We start from the raw sequence: 23,169 nt of genomic DNA, 5'->3' as shown, positions 1-23,169 counted from the left end.
TAATACTGCAAAACATGTACTAATCTATGTTCTTTGTAATTTTGTTTTTTGTGATTAGAACTAAACCTATTTTAGATCTGTGAGTATAGAAGTCATTGACTCTAAATATTTCAGTGTATTCAACCTAGAAAAAAATAGTGGGCCTGCCCAGACTATTCAACTACTGTCTTTGATAATTCTTGGAATTTTTTTTCCTATTTGCAATGTTGTGAGAATTTTTTTTATTTTGCAGTTATTTACATTTATATATAATTTATATATGCATGCCACACTTTGCTTACTTTGCTTGTTTTTATAAAAAGTGTGAATGAAAGAAGAAATATGGGAAGTGAATCACTCCAGACCCCATCCCAAATTAATGACAGTTTTAAATACAGAATTCAACTTCTTTAATTATGAGCTATCGAAAAATTGGGTGCCTGGATGGCTCATTCAGTTGAGTGTTTGACTCTTGATCTCAGTTCAGGTCTTGATCTCAGGGTCCTGTGTTCAGATCCCACGTTATATATCTATATAAGCTGTATAACATTACTCAAAGAACTCTTATCGGTGGTATTATCATAGCATATACTTTTCCTTAACAATCTGTTTCATTTATATTGGGCTTGTTTACTCAGTATAAAAATATGCAATAGTTTTAAGCAAAGAAGTAGAAAGTTACCCCAAATCTCATATCTCTCATATATATATATATATATATATACACACACATACACACACACAAATATATATGTTTAATACTACTGAAATTTGGAAGAATGTATATTTATAAAATTTACATTAAATATTCTAAGGAGTTTAATTCTATTATCAATATACTATGAAGTCAGGATATTGTGATATATCACATTTTTAAAAATGTATAACTTAATAGAGTTAAAATTTTAGTATTTTAGGTTAAAAACAGCTTTTAGTTTGGCACTAGCACTGATTTTTTTTTTTATTACTTTAGAAAGAGGGAATGGGAGTAGGCAGAAAGAGAGGGAGAGAATCTCAAGCAGACTCCACGCTGAATGTGGAGCCTGATGCAGGGCTCAATCTCACAACCCTGAGAACATGACCTGAGCTGAAACCAAGAGTTTGTCACTTAACCAACTGGGCCACCCAGGCAAGCCCGGCTTCTAAGTTTAAACCAAATATTGATTCAGACTACAAATTGAGTATTCCAGCCCCTGAGTTAACCAATCCAGACACAAATGTGGCAATGGCCAGAGAAGATAAACTAGATAGGGTATTCCCTGGGGACCCTGGGGCGTCAACACCAGCCCCGAGAACCTGAACAATGACCACAGAGGGCAGTGAGAGGGAAGGTGGCGAATGCAGAAGAGGAAAATTAGATGACATGATCCCTATGCTTGAACATCTTAGTATATATGTAAGGTAAATTTGTGGATAAGGAAAAACAATGAAAAACAGTGTATAAATTTCAGAATCCAAACTATTTTTTCACATCTTCATATAAAGCTCCCACTCAAAAATTGCATTTTCATAAATTATAAACAACCAGTTGTTTTTTCATTGTGCCGTAGTCATAGTCTTCTCCCCCTCCTAGAGTCGAAATAAACTAAAAAAGTGATCTAGCAATATCCTCCCCCTTGAGGAAGCCAAGGATGGCAAATTAGCCAGTTTGCTGAAGGTTACAACATCTAGTAAATACCAAGCTAAATGTGAACACAATATGATTATGGAGAAGAGAAAGTATCAGCAATCAGCAGTACCTTGGATCTTAAAACACATTTCTGAAAAAGTATTTGTCTTTCTGAAAATAGCGTATATATTCCTTATTAAAAGAAGGGTAGATTTTAATTTTTTAATGTTAAATATCAGACACATTCACATCATTGCATTTGAAAGTATTATTAGACTATTGGTTAAAAAACTAGAATGTAACATTTTATTGTAGCCCTTTTGAAGCAATTCAGACTACATTCTCAATAAAAGGAAATTCAGATTATCTTCCTTTCAGCCTATCTCTGGAATCATTGTCCTTGTTAATGGAAGTTGTTCTGATGGCCTCTTCAAGTTGTTAAATCATTTTTTTTAATTTAATTGTATTTAAATTCAATTAATTAACATATAGTATACTATTAATTTCTGGAGTAGAGTTCTGTGATTCATCAATTGTATGTAACACCCAGTGCTTATTACTTCAGGTGCCCTGTGAGGTCATTTTAAATTCACCTCATTTAGGTGAACCAGGGAAATGGGGCTCCTGCAAATCCCTAAGGATGGATACCTCTAGAGTATCCAGGGAAAAAGCAGACAGAGAGAGACTGTTTCAGTGAAAGTCCCTCCAGGTTTATATACGTTATGTACCAAGGCTCTGTTTTAAGTTTTGATCGAACTATGTATTCCAAGAGTAAAAATAAGAGTCAATCATAACGACAGTGACAAAAATGGCAACATTATTATGAGATTAGCTCTTCAAGAAGATACTTTACAACCTTAAGATTTTATGCTTCTAGATGAGTTTTCTTGGGAAAATACATCTGAGTTTTTAATGGCTTGTCATGACTGAGGGAGTCTCCTTTGTCCTGTAAATAGACAGGACACTATTCAAATACTGTTTTTTCCCCTTACTCTCCCCCTTCCTCCACTCTTTTTTCCCTCCCTGATATTCCATTCTTCTGCCATTTTCTTCCTTTCCTTCCTTTATGTTAATGTATAAATTGGTTAAAGTTCTAAAATACTAAAAAAAAAAACTGTATAATAGAATAAAATATATCTATCTATGTATTTCTCTTATATTAACATTCCATCACTTGAAAATGAATGAGTAATTAGTATAACTGATGTGGACAATATATTGGACCCCTGAAACTCACTTGCAAGGTTTGTTCACAATTTAGAAACCCAAGACAAATGACCATTTCAGATTCTGAGTTTTTGCTGCTGCTGATGATTTATAAACGACTTTTGAGAGCAAATGTCCAGATTTAGGAAATTAATCTATAGTCATGGTTAATAATATCAATGGAGAAAAGTACAACATAAAGTATTATTAATTTATGATATACATTTATTTTTTTAATTAAGTTTGGGTTTTGTTTTGTTCTGTTCTGTTACCCCAAAGGCATTAGATTCTCATTCCATAGCATTCCAGCCTCACTGGTTCATGTAGTTTCCCTCGTGTGTGTGTGTGTGTGTGTGTGTGTAGATGTGTTTGGTTTTCGTGGGGTTTTTTTGTTCATTTATTAACTCATTCATTTTCTTTCAACTCATTTTCTTTTCTCACTTCCTTCCTCTGTTCATGAGCAACTATTTATAATTTATGTAATTTCTGTTATTTTTTTGGAAAATACATAATACTGGGTACAAGTAGCATTTTAATGTACATGAAATGTCCTTATCCTGTAGACAGATCCTATTTCTCACTTGGTTTTAGTTGGAAAATAGTTTTAAGGTGAATCCACCTCTTGGTTAACACCCGGTATGGTCTTTTTCTGCACCCTCTCCAGGTATTTCCATCTGGAACACTTACTATACTCTCATTGTCCCACTTCTCCTGATACTGCCTCCGCCCACAAATAGACACTCAGCAAGATTTCTGAGTCATACGGTATACTTGGGTTTACTTTCATGATGTTCTGCTACATTGCCCTCCAGAGGGGTGCACTTATCTGCATTCCCATTAAAATAATTGCATGTTTATAAATTGTAGACAAGCGGTTGTTTTATTTTCCTGTGACATAGTCATAGTATTCTCACATCACAGAGTGGGGTAAATCTGAACATCATCCTGTAAGTTTAATCTCCTTTGAAGTCAGGGTCCCCTGATCCTACATCCCAGTCAACACATGGTATTTTCTGGTTTTTAAACTTTTTGCAATACGATGAGAACTAAGGAGTATGTCATTATTGCTTTAACTTGTACTTTCTAATCATTATTGAGTCTGGGTCTTTTTATATATACTTTGAACACTTTTAAAATTCTTTCTGTCTGGGTCATCTTAGTTTTACTAACTGCCAGGATGTTTCTGCTTTTTTCTAGTAGAGTATCATTTTTTATTAATTTTTTTGACAGCATACAATATTAGACACAAGGTGGTGATCACCACGTAAGTGACTAATTGTGTAGTGCCTGCCACTTACTAGGTCCAGAAAAAATAGTTGTGCAATAAAAAAAAGTCATGAGATTTTATATGTGTTTGGACATACCTATGATTTCAACTGTTAGCACATTAATTTTAATCCATAAGATGTTTGTGATGTAAGGGTAAATAATAAATATAGACAAAGAAATAACACACATGAAATTGTGTATTATAAAGAATAGCATTTACCAGTTTTAGGAGATATAAAGTTAAGGAATCCCAGAAGTTATAAAAACCCATAGTTGAGAATGTTTTATGTTGAGTGATATTTTTTTAATTCAAACATTACCTGACTATTGTCTTTTTTGGTGTTTGATAACATGTTAAGTATAAGATTGTAAGCAACAAATCCTGTCGTCAGTTGTTGCACATTGAATAAAAATTCAGATGGTCTTAGTTTTCCTATTAAAAGCCATTAGTATAGGTACTTTATAGGGATATAATTGAAACATCATCTGTCCACTATCAAAGTTGAACAATTCATTAACATACATGTTGATAGAATTTAAATATAAAGAAAATGTAAATGCTGAATAATAGATATAGACATGCATGTGTACACTGTATTCCAGGAATTATTTCTAAAACAAAGTCAGAGTACAGTTATCTTCAGATTGACTCTGCTTCCATTTAATCAATTAAATGATAAAATATTACTTTAGTGAACCTCAATATAGCATGATCATGTTCAACAAATGTTTATGTGCATTTTAAAATAGTTTATAGGATTTTGCAATTAACATTTTTCAAGAATGTTATATTTGAGATCATATCATACTTAATTCTTACAATTATTAGAACCTTCTTATGAATTAATAAGGAGTGATGGGTTATATTCACTTGGTTTCTTTAGTATGGTTCTTGTAGGATTTGTTAGGTATTTGGAGAGGCGGTGGATAGGAAAGGTGTTACTAAAGGACTAGTCGCAAGTCACCACATTCCCTGTAGTATCTGATACTCACCATTGGAACCAAGTACTGGCAAAATCTTTTGAACCACAGTCCTGCACAAACTCTGGTGGAAAAGTGAAAGGAGAAAAGAAGCTTGGTCTGTGTATCATGGAACAGAACAGGTGGTGTAGTTTATGACCTCAGGTGTATTTCTACACAAGATTCTAGTTATTTGTTGTGGGGTTTTTTTTTTCAGCAATTTTATTAAAGATTTTAGATAGTTTTCCCTTTGTAATACTAGAAGCATTTTTTAATTTCATTAAATAATTATGTTTTGTAAATTTGCCCCTTTATTTTGAGAGGTGAAAAATAAACAAGTTAATCCAAGAAAAGAAGCATGAAGATTTTGCAGCTGTTTCTCTTCATAGAATATGCTCTTGCCGAAAAGTGACAATGCAATTATAACACTATAATTTGTTTCAATTCAAAATCATCTGTATATAAATATACTCTTTATGCTGACTTTTTCTTTAAAAAGTGTGTTTTCCAGTGTGCTCTTCCTTTTGTACTGCTGTATTTTTCTTTAGTGATATCATCGTTGTCTCTTACGTAATTTTCTCATTTTATATGTACAACAGCCTGGGATTGTTGAATTAAACCTAAGGCCCATCTGAAGATAAAGTTTTGTTGGAGTAAGTTCTAGAAAAGCCATTTTTGTTTGTGTTATTGTGGATATTTTTATGGACTTCTTTTGCCATTTCACTGTAGTAAAAGAATTTGCCATACTTGTTTGCAACCAGTAATATGCTTTCCAGTGTATATCAAAATCATTAAAACTTTCAGTTTCAGTTATGCCATGTTTAGAGTTTTCCACTGAAGCCAATGGTGAGCAGGAGAGAATGTCACATAGGCATCTGTGAAGCTCATTAAAAACCCAGTTGTTCAAGTGTTTCTTTTTGTTTCAATTATAACTCAGTTAGGGCATACATTTATTTTCTTAGGTAAAGCTGGTAGCATTCACAAATATTTCGGCACTATAACTTGAATAGTTTCATCTAATTTCTACTCATTTCACATAGATACGTATTAGGACCAGATGATTCATGCCAAATATGTACTCCTAGATTATTTTGACAGCTCATGTGAAATGGAGCAAAGAAACAAAATTTAAAATGTTGAAAAATTGTTACTACATTTTAGTGAAAATTATCTTTCTAGACAGAGAGGAAACGTGAAATGCCCTCTAATTAATGCAGCATAATTGAGGCTATCCAGCACAAAAAAAGAAAAAAGAAAAAAGACTTCGTGTTCTTTGTTGAAACATTATTAAGAATTTCAAAATGGTTACAGTGAACCATTAAACCAAGCATGGGCCTTTCTGAGCACACGGCCTTGTCCTACCACACAGGCCACACCCCAGCCACCGCCGCCCCTCCTCCCCCCCACCATGAAGCTGTCCTCTCTGTAACATGCCTACTAATTCTACTCAGGGATGCCTTGCATGCAGTGAAGAAAAAGGAAAAAATTCCCCATGGAAATCTGTCTTATCTGAGCAAAGTTGAAGCAATTAACAGTTTCTCGAGGGGACCTTCACAACAAGCTATTAATGACTTTCTTCCCCCTTTCCCATTCCATGATGGAATATGGAAGTTTATACTCTTCTAGATGCTTGTTCCCCGTGGGAAAATTATACTGATTCTTGTAATGGTATTTTTTTCTGACACAAAATTGGCCTAAGTAATATATGTTCAATAATGTTTTCTTTATTAAAGCAGTGTAAACAAAATGCATGTGTTTAGTAATACTTGATAGGCTTTCAAAACCAACATTTTGCATGTTGTAATAGACATGTTTGGTGAGTTCAGGTGAGTGATGAGAGCAAACTACGTACGGTTGTGGTATTGATGTTCCAGAGAACTTTGAACTGTGTTCTCTGAAATGGTGTGCTGAGTTGGTTTTTAAATGTCTTCTATGCCATACGGACCCCAACTAGAAATATAACACATGTCTTATTTTATAATTGCATTTGTCTTTTTAGGGATGCAAGTATTGGAGTGGAATGGAATTCCTTTAACTTCTAAAACGTATGAAGAAGTGCAGAGTATCATTAGTCAGCAAAGTGGGGAAGCAGAAATATGTGTAAGACTGTGAGTTTTTCCCCATCTTTTTGTTTCCATTTTTTGGCTATTCATGGCTCTTTTAATTTAAAATTGTTAAGGTGGAACCTTTGCCAGTCGGCAAGATTTACAGTAATTAGAAAATAAAGTGAATACAAGTTTTATAGATTTCTTGTGTTCAGAATCAAAGTCTAAAGAATAGAAAGAATTCAGCTAATTTTGTGTCTGATTATGTCAATAGTTCTCCCCTTCATTTAAATGAAAGCCTGAACCCATTTAGAGTTCATGTCTGTGTATAGTATTTCAAAAAGAACTTACACTTAATCCATAAAGATTTCACCTTAAATAATCATTTTTATCAGCTGACTTTTAACAGCATTGCAAATATATATTTGGTTAGAAGGGCGAGCATGCTTGGAAATTGCTTTATATCATTGACCACTTCTCATTTACCTACTGAAAAAAAAATCAGGGTAGTCGGAAAAAAAGGGACTTTTGTCTCCGGTTTCCTCAATTTCTTTCTTAATTTCTTTGTTTTAAATTTTTAGGGACCTCAATATGCTTTCAGACTCTGAAAATCCCCAGCACCTGGAACTTCATGAGCCACCAAAAGCTGGTAGGTGAAAGTCATCTGCTTTCAACCAGGGGTAAAAGGGAAGATGTAAGTGTAATGATAGTTGTAGGAGCAGGTGAAGCCATAGATGAAAATATAAACACAAGCATAGATAGTGTATGGGCAAAATGTACTTATAGACCAATGTCTATTTATCTACGTAATCATAAGCAGAATCAAAAGCCCTGCAGCAACGTTTTTTAGCATTCTAGAGGAACACATACTTGTGTGTTTGACCTATGAAAGAAATTCATACAGAATTCTTGCTGTGTGAGTTTACATTTTTAATTCTTAAAAAATAAACTCATCCTGCCAGAGCAGTCCATGGAGCCATTTATTTGGGATCTTATAGCATTTTTAGATAATACTTGATTCTTTTTAGCATAACTGGACTATAGAACACTCATTCTTGAACCTTTTGTCTTTTCATGATAAAGAAAAACAAAATCAACATGTAATTTCATAAGGACCTGATGAGATTTAACTCTTTCTGAGCTGACAACTAGAGTCTTCTAAACGTAGATCCATTATTCCATGAAAAAATATCACTTCTTTCTTCATTTAACCAGTATTTACTGACCATTTCCTCTGCTACAGCCAGCATTCTCAGAGTCTGGGTGTCTGCACTAAAGAACAGACCCAGGCCTGTAGAACTTTTCATCCATCTGTGCATGTCAATTACCTTGTCATCTAGAACTTGCGTAAGCTCCGTGGTATTGAGTAATGATGAAACTGGGAGATACATAGCCACTCCGTTTTGTTGTAGTAGATAAAGCGAAATCCCCAGGGGTTGATCCTAAGCAGTTGGCAGCAGAGCTCCAGAAGGTCTCCCTGCAACAGTCACCGCTGGTTCTGTCATCCGTCGTGGAGAAAGGATCTCACGTTCATTCAGGCCCTACATCAGCGGGATCCAGTTCCGTTCCCAGCCCCGGGCAACCGGGGTCCCCCTCCGTGAGCAAAAAGAAACACAGCAGCAGCAAGGTGAGAAGTTACTCTGAGTTACTTATTTTCTTGCTCTTTATTCAGACGAGGACAGAGGAACTCCAGTATCATTTTCTAAGGTGTTTTTCCTGTGGTTTCTCATTGGAGTGAAACAAGAAAATTTCCATTTCTTAGTATATAACTGATCAAAGTGTTGTGACAATGATGTATTTCTGCATCTCTTTAAATATTTTAGCAGTTATTATTATGAGGCATATGCACAGTGTGTCTGATGCTTCATAATTCCTGCTTCTTTCTCGTAGTTGTTGCATAAATCTGAGCTCCTTTGTATATGGCACATTAGCCTTCCATCTTTTTGGGAACACAGGATACATATTACACTGGATTTGGTAATTTAAATAAAAAATATAAAGGACACAGAGATAAAGAATGTAGGACAATGAGAAATGAGGAAAACCTGTAATATAAAATTGCCTCTTTGAATTTTATACCTAATGCCATACTAATTAGGGAGCCTGGGTGGCTTAGTCTGTTAATGTTCAGCTCTTGATTTCAGCTCAGGTGCTGGACTCAGGGTCATGAGATCAAGCCCCACCTTGGTCTCTGCGCTCCATGGGAGTCTACCTGAGACTCTCTTGCTGCCCCTTCCCCCCCCCCATGCACACACATGCGCTCTCTCTCTCTCTCTCTCTCTCTTAGATAAATGGATAAATCTTTTTAAAAAAAGAAAAAGAGGGGCACCTGGGTGGCTCAGGTCAGGGTCCCAGGGTTCTAGGATCCAGCCCACATTGGGCTCCCTGCTCAGCAGGAAGCCTTCTTCTCCCTCTCCTGCTCCCCCCGCTAATATTCCTTCTGCTGCTGTCTCTGTCTGTCTCTCTCTCTCTCTGTTTCAAATAAATAAGTAAAATCTTAAAAAAAGAAATAAGGAAAACCAGTAATGTAAAATTGCCATTTTGAATTTTATCCCTAATTCTATATTAATAAATTTTCCCTTGTTGCAAGTCTTCATTTGAAATAAATGTTTATGACACTATTATTTCCAAGCTACTGAGCTATTAAAAGAAAACATAGAATTAGTTTTTTAACCTTATAAAAGCAGATGAAATGTAGACAGTTTGTGGCTTTTTCTTCATAGATTTGATACTTACTAGGGAAATTCTCATTGTGGTCAATAAATATATTGGAAAAAGTATTCTCTTGTTTAAGCATGAATAAAGATTTCTGTTTACATGGTAAGATATATGAGAGGGACAGGCTACGCTTGGGTAAACCGACTGCTGGACTTCAGAAAACAAAGTTTGTTTTGCAAAGTATAAAAACACAACAGGTGTCCCCCCAAATCCCTTTTATTCAGAAACAGACAACAAAGGTATATAATGTTGGATGTCATTAAAAAATGCAGTGAGGGCTTGAAGAGTGAGATGAAGAAAGCTGGTGTTTAGCTAATGAACTGATTCAGTAATGGGGATACAGGGACCAACATTCCCAGCAGAGAGTGCGACATGCAAAAAAAATCTCAGAAACAGAAATTGCCTGCTGAGAATGTCTGTGTACAAAAAAATACAGGGATAAGAAATAAAGGAGAAGCCTAGATGGTTGTAAATTGGAGGATATTAGGTGCCCTGCCTGGCTTTTACACTGCAGTCTGCAGGAAATGAAGAGTCAGTGATAAGCCGTGAGCAAAAATGAAGTAAGAATAACAGGAAGCCTTTGTACATGAAATCGCTCCACAGTCCAGTCCTGCCTTAAAATTAGAAGGTAGCCTTTTTCCTTTTTTCCTCCCTCTGAAGTGCCCCATGCTTTATGCATCTCTTAAGACAATTTGTATTTTTTTTTAATATTTTATTTATTTATTTGAGGGATAGAAAGACAGTGAGAGAGAGAGCACAAGCAGAGGGGAGAGGGAAGAGCAGCCTCCCTACTGAGCAGGGAGCCCAATGCTGGATCCCAGGACCCCAGGATCATGACCTGAGCTGAGGGCAGGCGCTGAACCGACTGAGCCACCCAGGCTCCCCAAGAATTTGGAACTTGATTGTAGCTACTAGTCTTCCTAGTTAGGCCGCAAGCTCCTTAAGAACCAAAACCCCTTTCTTACTTTCTCTGTGCTATTTAATCACATGGTAGAGGGGCTTATGCAGTATAGGAACAAAATAAATAAATGTTGTGAATTAAAGCATCATTGGCACTTGTAAGTCTCTATACTATTACAGAGGTGCAAAATTTGATTTTTTGTGATAGGTTAACTGTTTTGGCAGTGAATAGAAGATGAAAACAAGTATAATAGGACGAACATCAAGGAAATGAAATTGACATGTTTTATGATATGCAGTAATTCTTTTCCATGTCAGGAATGTGGCCTGTGTGGTTTTACTGTATTTTTGCTGGAATAAAAATTTGTAGAATTGTATTGTCCATAATGATAGTCACATGTAACAATCCAGCCCTTGAAATATGGCTAGTCTGAACTGAGATATACTGTAAATGTGAATTAATGCCAAATTATCAAGACTTACTATGAACAAAAGAATATAAATCATCTCATTACAATTTTGATATAGATTTCATGGTGTAATTATAATACTTTGAGTAGATTGAGTTAAATAAAATACATTATTAAAAATTAATTTCACTGGCTAATTCTTACATTTTTAATGTAACTGCTGGAATATTTAAAATTACTATGGTCTCATATTCTACTCTTCAGTGATGATATAGAGATTACTTAGCTCTTACCAGTAATAATAACAATAATCAAATCTAATCACTTTTGGGATATATATGTATATAATATTAAATGTACATTTTTAATTGAAATATATACTCGCTAGATGGTAACACTTGAAGAAAGAGATTGTTACCTATTCATTTCTTGGGGCATTTATCTCCAACGTTTAGCTGACATAGTTTCTTGAAATATTTTCTGTGAATGAATGAATGAATGAATAGATAAATTTAGTGATATTTCTTGACCCATCAACATGAGGTATTCATAAAAGGCAATGCATTTTTTCATTTGTTCTCCAAACCTACAATGTTAAAGAATTTATATTGAGAAATCAGGGAAATATTGAGTGATGGTCTGAAACTGCCATATCCCTCAGTCAGATAATATGTCCACATATATCATATGTTCTTCAGATAATTTATAGAATTGTGACTTTAACTCCTTTGTGTTTTCATTAAGGTATGAGACTAGGTATTAAATTACAAAACATTGAAATGGAATGCATTAAAACTAAAATATTTGAATATAGTTAGCATAATTATACATTTGGATACTTAGAATACCATCTAGTAAACATTCTAAACAATTATTCCTAAGTAATTATTAATCTGTTAATACTCAAGTGATTTCTTCTCACTCGTTGTAAGTAAAATATGAATCAAAATTATTTAAGTACATGTTTAAATTATATAAGCTATGTATATGACTATTTTAAATGATTATTTTGCTTAAACTAATTCAGCATGAATTTTTATCTTCAAAATTTTTATTTTACCACCTGCAGCTGTTTGTCTCTGAGTCGGGGACATCAGCTCTCCATTTGTACAAACACTGCATTGAAATGTAACAAGTCAGCAGTCAGCCATCAGTCATTTTCTTCAGCGTTAGGAACCAGCTTACCAGATCACATTCCTAACTGTTCTTAAAGCTTTACTGACATAAGGAACTTACTAAGGAAGTGAGAACTTATATAGAAGAGGATAGAACTTTAATTAAGTAATGTGAAATACGGAGAAGCCATTGTCTGGGTGCTTCACTCTAGAAGGGAGCAGGCAGGGGTTGAGCACCCACTGAAGGAGCACAGGGATGGACTTCTCTACCCTCTGTACTCCCAAGCACTCATCATCTAAAAACAAGGTCCTTTTTTTTTTTTTTTTTTAAGATTTTATATATTTATTTGACAGAGAGAGGTAACACAAGCAGGGGGAATCGTGGGGGAGGAGAAGCAGACTCCCTGCTGAACTGGGAGCTTCATGCAGGGCTCGATCCCAGGACCCCGGGATCATGACCTGAGCTGAAGGCAGACGCTTAACGACTGAGCCACCCAGGGCCCCTAAAAACAGTGTCTTTTTCATTTCTCTATAGATCTTTAAACCCTGTAAATGCTTAAATTGAGTACTTTAAACCAAAGTACTCATTTCATTAAGTAATTGAAAATGCAGTCCCACAGATATAAAGTTATAACTTTAAAACAGACTGAGCAAAGTGAAAAAAGAGATTTCTGTATCTGTAATATTAAATACATATTGAGAAGGAGAAGTAGACCCCATGATCTAAGCAGCCAAATGGGTGAAATGCATTTTGCAGGCGGGGTGCTCTGACCAAATAGAAATTAATTCCAGAAGGAAGTTGAAATGGTAAATTTTGTGAAAGGTGTATCCATTAATAAAATACATGTTTTTAACATTGCAGCCCACTGATGCAACGAAGGTTGTCTCTCATCCAATTACGGGGGAAATTCAGGTAAGGAAGTTTTTTAAAAATCATCATTGTGCCATCTTCATTGGTTGTTTTTTCTGCCTACCCTGGTCTGCTGAAATTGTAAACACTGTTAGGACCTTTCCTGTTTTAGATGTATGATATATCACACATACACACCTGAGTACAGACCTATGAAGGAAAAATGCAATTTTATAGGATAGCATTTTAGTACAAATATATAGTTTATAATTATAATGTAATTATAGGTATGTAATTGTATAATTTGATATGTATCTGTTGCCTTAACAGTATCAGTATGTTTTATGTCTCAGTTTACACTTGTTGAACGTGTTTCAAACATGACAGATTCTTCTGGGAATGTGAAGATTCCTCTTTGAGTTTCATGAGTCCAGTGCTATCCTCTTTTCTTCCTCCTACCAACAATTGTTATATAATCGCTGAATATTTCTTCTAGATTAGAGTTTTTCATACCAGGGATCATAACCAGTTTGTAATTCATAAAATCCACTTGGGGGTTTTGATCAGGAAAATAGAAGAAAAATAGTAGAAATCACTCTTTTTTACATCTATCAATGTGTGTTTCTGTGTGTGTATTGTATCATAACAATTTCTCACCATGGATCGTAGTCAGAAATGTTTTAAAAAACTATGCTTTAGGTGATACCAAAACGTAATTCAGGATAGATAAGAAAAATCAGTAGGAATAAGTAACACAATGCAAAATAATATCAATTTGGAGATAGCAACTTTCAGATAAGGGGGGAAGAACAATAAGTCTTAGAGCTGTGTTTCCTACACAGTCTAGAGGAAGTTTTCTTGAATGATTTCACAAAGGACAACAGACTTGAACTACTTTGAGGATAAGCCCCGAGAAAGGGGGAGTGTGTTCCTGGAAGAAGAAATGCTTCAAGGAAAGCTCCTGTTGCCGGAGAGTAACAAAAGGCAGGGATCAGCTTTGAGGCCCTGAAATGTCCCTGTGTAGATTAAGTTGAAACTCAGTGAAAAAGAACCTTGAACACAAGCTGAGGGGTGTTAGCCACGACACTAGGGTGACTGACACTAGTAAATATTGTGGAATAAAGGAGAGACTAATTGAAGGGAATCTATATTAAGATTTCCTACAGCAGTGGCGTCCAGGAAATATTATAAAGGAGAGGACACAAGTGGAAAGGAAGCTTTAATCAACAGAAGTGGAGTATGAGTGTGGAAGGGTCAGAAGCACAGAATGCGGGCACCTCGCCCAGGAGGATCCAGCAGCCCAGACCTGGAACCTTCCACACTGCACACCTTACAGCCTTGCTGCTTCTTCCCCCTTTCAATAAACCCAGACCCAATCTTTCTTGGTTTCACCAGCAGCCAAGAAAATGCTAAATTTCCTGATTTGCTGATCCCTAGATTTTTTTTTTCTCTCTCATTTTTTTTTTTTTTTTAACTTGCTTTGTTTCTTTTTGGCTTGGGGTTGTTTTTTTCATCTTTCATTTTCCTTTCCCTTGAGCAGTAATATTTAATTCTACAGCAGAAATTTACTCTAATGATCTTTCTTAACTCTTAGGCCATTTTCTTTTATTTTTTAGTATTTTCTCATGAATTCGATTTCTAGCTTATTTATTTATTTCCTTGTAGCAAAACCTTTTTGCAAATGCATCCTTATGTGGACACTCAAATAAATGAATCTGCCAGCTCTGGGGTAGCTCAGGGTGGAAGGTGACCGGGGCGGTTTCATTCTGTCTCAGAAGTAACACTGAGCAACGCTGAGTATTTTCTAAGGCACTGCAGGATCAGAGCTGGAAAGCACTTTCTTAGGTAGCCTGCAAGTTTTCATTTAAATAAGAAATGGCGGGACACCTGGGTGGCTCAGTGGATTAAGCCGCTGCCTTCGGCTCAGGTCATGATCTCAGGGTCCTGGGATCGAGTCCCGTATCGGGCTCTCTGCTCGGCAGGGTGCCTGCTTCCCTCTCTCTCTCTCTGCCTGCCTCTCCATCTACTTGTGATCTCTCTCTCTGTCAAATAAATAAATAAAATCTTTAAAATAAATAAATAAATAAATAAATAAGAAATGGCTTTGGTGCCTCACCAGATGAAAGTGAACATTAAGGCTGGCCAAGACTACATGGGGAAGAACATCTCCTTAACAATTGGAAGCTGGTCTAAATCTCAGGGAAATTAATTGCAGAATAATTCCATTTTTTTGATACCCCATAAGAGGACACAGTTACTGCAGTTCAAAAATTCCCATTTTTAAAATGTCTTCCTTCGTGGCACTTTGTTTTCTGTGTCCCATTACTTTCATGATCATTGAAGGGAGCTTTTCTGTGTTGAGAAAAACAACAGAAGATTCCTTTTCTGCCAGAAAAAATGTAACCAGAAAAAAGTTGTGGTAAAATTAGGAATTATTTTAATTATCGGATTTTAAATAAAGTCTGGCTTTTCTACATAAACCCATTCTCAACATGAGCACAACATACCTATTTCCTATGGTTATAAAAAATAGATTAGTATTTTTATTTATGGATTTTTTTCTTCTGAAATATAGATCCATTCCTTTCTGTTATTTGATAAACAAAAGCAGCATCAGGCAAAATTAAGGCTTATTCAAAATGATGCCATAAGAATATTTAAATTCTGGAGAAAAATTAGTTAACTTCATTATCTTGAATTATGCAGGCTTTGCAGATATTTCTTTGAATTGTTAATCTTTTCCTATTCAGTGATAGTTGTGTAACACCATTAAACATCTAGGAGGCAAGGCCTCTTCTTCCCTTTTAAGCATCTAAAATTAAAGAATAAGATCTTATTGTCTTAAACTCTGCTCTATTAGAAAAGCAGGCACAGAAAAAATTATTGGTAATATAACGTAATATACAAAGAAATAAAATCCACAAGTTCTTAAATATTCTTACATTTCAGACTAACAACTCTATTTTTAAATAATGATTCCACCTACTGCTAATTATTTGGTAAAATGCAAGAGACATTTTCTAACAAATTCATCAATTGATTTATTTTCAAAATCCCGGTAATTGTATTCATGAACGCTAACAACATTTACCATTTTTCTAAGAGTATAAATTTAGTTTACAAATGTAACTGGCCATTCACTGCATGATTTTTCTTCTAAATGAATTTTAGACAGGCCGGAACTTTAACCATGGAAAGAATGAACCTCACATTTACTAGTAATTAGCATGTGCCTGGGAGCTCTCAATTAAATTAGACATACACTAGTCTGTTCAGTTTCAAGTAAAATGGAAACGAAGGTTGAGGCTCTTTATGAGACTAAAAAAAAAGTACTGATAAATTATTGAATAATAACATATTCTAGATTTCTTTTTTTTTTTTTTTTTTAAGAATTTATTTATTCATTTGACAGAGAGAGATCACAAGTAGGCAGAGAGGCAGGCAGAGAGAGAGAGAGGAGGAAGCAGGCTCCCTGCCAAGCAGAGAGCCCTATGCGGGACTCGATCCCAGGACCCTGAGATCATGACCTGAGCCGAAGGCAGAGGCTTAACCCACTGAGCCACCCAGGCGCCCTATTCTAGATTTCTTAAAACAAAAAAATATTCATGGAATATTTTGATATCCCTTTAAGCTTCAAATCAACTATGATCTTGGAAATCTCATAATCCATATTCTCCAAGCAAGAAACCTTGTCCCTCGAGACAACAACGGTTACTCGGACCCCTTCGTGAAAGTGTACCTTCTTCCTGGGAGAGGGTGAGTAAAGACACAGTGTCTTCTAAGGATTGCATCGCATGGATTAAAAACCAGTGTTAGTGTTTCTAGTCTCCAGTTTTAAAGAGTTTAATATCTTTCCCTCAGTTTTATTCACATGTCATATTCATTTATTTCCAATTATTAGATAAGGTGGAAATAAAAATTTGCAGTTAAGTCCTGAAGTGTTCCAGGAGAGTCTTGATCATACTAAATCCTGTCTTGACGACACATGTCCGTCTTTTGAATCTAGAAACCACTATAACCAATCAGATGGACTCTGAAATCATTTAAGGTATTATTTGTGGTGGATTTAGAGAATTTAGCTTTACCTGCCCAAATTCATTTGCAAAACTACTGTTCAGCAATTCATAAATTACTGTTTTATCTTATAGGATATCATTATCTAGCCCATTACACGTTCATTAATTGACTTATTGATGTCTCATTTATATGTGTATTTTCAAATCATTGTTTTAAAAATTATAAAATAAGAGTAATATTTGAAATGTGGAATATTTAAAAATGTTTACAAAGTATGGTAAATATTTGGTAAATAGATGAAAAATATCTCTGAATCTCATGTGATATACAAACTGTTCATATAAAGCAAGTGCTCGTTGGAGATGTTTAATTTTCACATGATAAATGCAAATTGCTATATTCTGGTATATAAATCAGTACTCAAGGATGGCTTCAAAACAGTGATTTGGACCCAACAGATCATTATACCTTATCTGAACAATTTATCGTAGCCAAATTAGCATGATGGAACCATAAATAATCAACAATTGGGGGTATAATAAAAAGAATTTGGGACTGGTAATTTGAAGGCTCTGGTTTTATTTTTTATTCATTTTTCATTTAACTTGAGGATTGACATTTAAATATTACTTTTTACTTGGAAATTTTGAATTGTTGCATGTGAATAGAAAGAATAATGTTGTGACCCACCACATACTCATTACTCAGCTTCAACAGCTGTTACTTCCTAGCCAATCATGTCTCATTTTTACCCTCATATACTCCCTCTATATAGATTATTTTTAAAAGATCTAAAACTAATGATGCACTATATGTTGGCTAGTTGAATCTAAATTAAAAAAAATGATCTCAAGTCATAACTTTTTTCTGCAAATATTTTACTATGTATTTCTAAAAGATAACTCATTTAAATACCACATATAATCATTATAATTTTTAAATGTTTAAATAACTCCTTAGTTTCCCCAGATGCCTCATAATAATTTCCTATTTGGTTTGAAGACCTAATTAATATTTATAGAACATTTTCTCATTAATAGCAGAATAATGTATTCTTTTCAAGCCCACCAAAAACATTCACCAAGAAAAACTATATTGTGGGCCATAAAACAAACCTCAAAAAATGTAAAAGCACTGAAATCATACAAAGCATGTTCTTGGAATATAGCTGGTTTGTTTGAACAGGGTCAAAACTGAGTTATTTGTTACCTTTGAATCTGCTGTTTGTTGACTAATTACATTACCACCAGCAGATCACCATTTCTTTTGAGATTAATTTTTCTTGTCAATAGTGACAGAGCCAAGCAAGCAGAGCCAATAGTTTTGTCTGTCGGGATATCAAATATACTCAGAAAATAATTTGAAAATTTCCAGGTGTTATATCAAATTAAGGATACAGCCTTTAATTTCATCCTAATGATTTTTATGTAGAAATTTAGAATTGCTGGTTTTGTGATTCTAGTTTTAATTCATTAAATCTAATATATAGGGGTCACCAATAGAGCACAGGAAAGGGGAGTTTTCATTTTATGTTCATTTAAATCTTTAGTAGTTACAACTGCAATTTGGCTATCTTTTTTAAATTTGAGTATAACGACAACAAACTGATAACTTCATTCTGCTTTTGATTGGGTCATTAGATCTTCCCTATTATTTAATGACAATATTATGGGACAAGAAGAAATCACTGCCAAGGGTATATCCCTAATTAGCATCTGCTAATGAATGAATGAAAATAAAGCAGTGTCTTTTACTTTCTGTCTTCTCTAATAATATCCTGGAGAATATCACCTTTTATACTCTATGAGAGTCCCTATCTTTTATTTATTATAGATTTACTTAGACTATTTTTTTCAATTAGACTATTACATCCTTGAATAACCTGAAAGGGCAGTCAGATAACAGGAATATGTCAGTTATTCTGGAATGAGTAACAGGGAAGGAGGGAACTAGAGTGAAATAAAGAGTGATTTTTCCCACCTAAAGCCATCCCCCATATTTTGTCAGACAAAGCATGCCTGCTGGGTGGGATTTGCCCCACAGGGAGCTAATCAACTACCTTTATTCAGTCTGAAAACCTTTCCTTAAATTACTCCTACAGATTACAGTGGCCAAGGCATTTGGCTGTTATTTGGCTTAGAGCTGTTATTTTCACCGCAGCTCCAAGACTCTTTTCTGCCTCATGTTGTTTTTATGTTAAGGTGTAGCTCCTCCAGTTATTATTCTCGTATTTTCTTCCTTATTTCTGTTCCTAACTTTTTTTCTTCCTGTCTTTCCGACTTGCCTGTTGTATCCTTCACTCTCACTCTCGGAATCAATGCAGTCAAGTCATGGTTGTCCAGAATGCAAGGTAGAGTTGGTTCTCTTTCAGTATCAAGCTACGCTGTAATGTCTATTTTTATTTTTATTTTTTTGCCTATTTGTGTATATTCACCTGCCATTTGGCTTGGGCTATAATTTGCATCTTTTTACATGTTGGTATCTATTGAATTAGGCCACCAGCAAATTGTTCGGATTACAACATTACTGAACAGGTTTGGCAGATATGTGGCATAGAATACTGAAAGGTAGAAAATATTAAAAACAGGAAAAAAATATGAATAAGGAAATACCACCCTGAAATTAGGTGTAACTGGTTTTTCCTATATAATTTGTCCACTAAGATTCTTTTCACTTCTCATGTGATAACCATGGCTTAAGTTCTTCTGGGTCGTCTATTACAAATTAAAGTAAAATCTAGAGTCATTTTTCACAAGAAACTAACTGACCTTCCGGATGTCCAGTACTGGGCATGAATGTCATCCTAAATACCATAGTTCTCTAGTCTTTTTCTCTTACTTAGACCTCATATCGAAACATTTCCATGCCTTTATACTTTCTGCACCGCAAAGACAGCTCCATGCAGTAGGACGCCATTATTGGCCTGCTCTCCCACATTGGCAACAATGTGAGAGCTTCCTCCTCTCTTTGCCAGTAGTAGGAAACTGTCTTCTAATAGAGCTCACAACGTGGCACATCATTACATGGTCAGCTAAGGGTAGCTTTCAGATACATAACTAAACACATTCTTCTGCACATCTCATTACATTATATATTAAATGTATTATTTAGTTGGGGAGGTGAATCTAGCACCATCTGTAGCAATGGGCTGATGAGAGTTTTAATCCCACCCAGAATATTAATGGTACAGGATTTGGTTTCGTCTGCAACATTAAAATCTGACATCTTTACTAATCCTGATGAGCTGATGCCCAAAAGAGGTTGTTTCTGATTTTGAAAGGTATAGATATTTAAATATTGTAAAGAATAGGATTAGTCACCGCACTCTTTCTAGTGGCCAGAAACTTCGTGTTTCCTTGCACACAAGATCATGGTAAATTGGATCCTGTGATAGATTGCTTATTATGACTAGTTCCCTCATCTCAGGACACCACCCAGATCACTCATCCAGATAGGTCTCAGACTGATGTGCAAAATTAGTTTGGTTGAAAAAGATAGTGTCATTTTAGGACAGACATTATCAGTCACTTTATTCAGAACCTTCCTATCCTTTATCTAGACAAACTGGGGGGAAATTGTCAGAATGACAATGATTGTCCGTCTTTAATTTAGAAAAGAGCATGTTTTGTAAATGTAGATAATGGTTGAAACAGTCCGGGATGTTCTGGTTACAATTTCAAAGATCTAGAAGGCACTTTCTCACCATGTGTTTCAACTAGAAGTCATTTCCATCATCTCTTTGAGAACTGTCAGTGCAAGAAGAACTAATAATAACAAGGTACTGACACTGAAATTTTGGCTCAGGAGGCCACTGAATAAAGTCCTAAAGAACTTGGGTTTGAATTTCAGCCCTGCCTCTTGGAAGTTGTGAGATTTCTCTAAAATGATCTCCTCTTCTGCTAAATAAGAATAATAATAACACTCCCTTAGGTTTTTTATAAAATAGATGGAGTAATAAACCAGAAGTAATAAGCATAATGTCTGACACATAATAGGTTCTCAATAAATGGCACTCGATAGTATCCTCGGTGTTATGTACAGTTACATAATAACTTAGGGTATACCCCTAAATTATCTTAGGTTATACCCCTAGAATTTCCAGAAGCGACTCTGAAACTGACCTAAAATTGTTGTGATATGTGTATATATACAAATGGATATAATTTATATTCAGGAAATATACATATGTGTATATATGTATACACACATACACACACGCACACACACACACACACACACATATATATATATATTTAAATTGAGGTGAAGACCTTTAGATTGTAGGGTAGATTATAGGAAAGGCTACCTAGATACTTCAGCTTAAGAAAGTTGCAAGTAAGAAAGTTGATAGATTATTCTTATTTTATGATCGGCTACATCAAGTCGCCCGTGATCAGTTATTCCCACAAAAACATGATGTGGAATGGTTGGGCTATAGAATTATACAAAATTATTTAACAATACTGTTAGGAAACCAAACAACTTTGTTTTCTTCAATCATAAAATATAATACATTTGTCATTCTTAAAATTAAAAAAAAATAAATTCCTGTTCGCTAATAAGAATTTCACTGGTCCAATTTTCTCCTCTCCTCTCATTCCCTCTTCCCATCCTCGGAGCACTATACTCAGAAGCTCTGAAAACCCAGTTGTCAGCCCCGTGAGGAGGGGAAACAAGGAAAGAGCCTCCAGAGTGCATGAACTCAGTCCTTGTCCCTGGCTAACTAAGAAGTGGAAAAGAGCAAATCTGAAGGATCTCATTCTCGTTTTCTCTCATTATACTGTTTGACAAAGTACAGGCCTTTTGCCATGAGTGAGATTTTGCTCTGATTGAAGCTGATTTTCATTATCATGATAGCTGGAAGTTCAGTTCCGGACCGGACTTTCTCTAAACGTCCTTGTTAACATATCCGACTATTTCCTCCAGGACCTCTATAAAGCAGGGACAGGTGTTGCATGCATTTAATTCAAAGGCCAAAGCTTTTTTCATTTCAATTGATTTTAAGGGAAAAAAATAGAAGTATATTTTAAGGATTCTTCCAATGAACATTTCTTTAGCACAGAATGTTCTAGACACTGTGCGAAGTGCTCAGGGTAGATAGAACTGACAAATGGCCACATAGGCTCTGACTTCAGGGAGCACAGACAGTCAAGTGATGTGCCAAAAACACGCTGCCCAGAACAGTACGGCTCATAAAACGGGATATGATTGGAGCTTCTTTCTAAATTAAAGGAAAATCCTTAGAGGAGTAATTAAAAATAAATTGTGCATGTGTGTGTGTGCGCGCGTGCGCGCGTGCGTGTAATTTCCAATAAAGGAAAACCAAGTAAAACAAAAGAAATGAAAACCTTCAGTATTTCAGTTAATTCTATGAAAGAGAAATACAAAGAAGCCATCATATTCCATTCATCTTTCTTACTTTTTTTTGAAATTAGAAAGAGAAACTCAGAGAATTCCTTTTCTGCTGGTATAGGGGAGAATAATTGAATTTCATCTATCTTTTTCTGCCTGTCGTAAAAGCATGTCTACTCCTGAGGAGGTAATTAGTAAATAATTTAAAAAATGAAAGAGAAAAGAAGTTAGTCAAAACTTCAAGAAGATGAAGGTTAATTTTTTTATTAGCACCATGACCCATCTTGATTAATTGACTTTTTATTTTCCCTTATTAAAAAACTTCTTTGATTATTAGATATAGCCTAATTGTCCTAATATAATATCATTATTGCAATCTTCCAATGAGGGAATATAATGTGTTTTCCAGACAAAGAAGGGAGAGGAAAATGGGCTCTACTTTTTTCCCAACCTAATTCAGGCTCACATTTAAGAATCCCACTGCTTACCTGGTCACCTTCAACTTGTCAGTCCAGATTTTGATGTGGCTATGAGAAGTGCCAGCAGTTTTCAATTGTGTAAAGTAGAAACACAGCCCATTGAGACACAGCCCATTGAGATCAATGCTCAAGATGGTCAGTTCGTGGCAGTTCTAAAGGGTTAAAAGGACTGGCTTGCTGCCTTCGGCTCAGGTCATGATCTCAGGGTCCTGGGATCGAGTCCCGCATCGGGCTCTCTGCTCAGCAGGGAGCCTGCTTCC

The 23,169-nt window shown here is 35.2% G+C and overlaps 1 protein-coding gene across 1 annotated transcript in view; it reads left to right on the top strand.

The window, feature by feature from the left end:
* The window catches only part of LOC111155313 (piccolo presynaptic cytomatrix protein), a 418,957-nt gene that overhangs the window by 327,303 nt on the left and 68,485 nt on the right, over positions 1-23,169 (top strand). The window contains 6 exon segments of the mRNA XM_022515457.1: positions 7,023-7,131; positions 7,650-7,717; positions 8,481-8,695; positions 13,074-13,124; positions 16,693-16,817; positions 19,402-19,428. Coding sequence (XP_022371165.1) covers positions 7,023-7,131; positions 7,650-7,717; positions 8,481-8,695; positions 13,074-13,124; positions 16,693-16,817; positions 19,402-19,428 — 595 coding nt within the window.

Source organism: Enhydra lutris, unplaced genomic scaffold, assembly GCF_002288905.1.
Source record: "Enhydra lutris kenyoni isolate GAN:26980312 unplaced genomic scaffold, ASM228890v2 scaffoldscaffold40, whole genome shotgun sequence".
NCBI lineage: Eukaryota > Metazoa > Chordata > Mammalia > Carnivora > Mustelidae > Enhydra > Enhydra lutris.
Note: the sequence above shows the minus strand (reverse complement) of the source record. Positions and strands in the feature narration are given on the sequence as shown.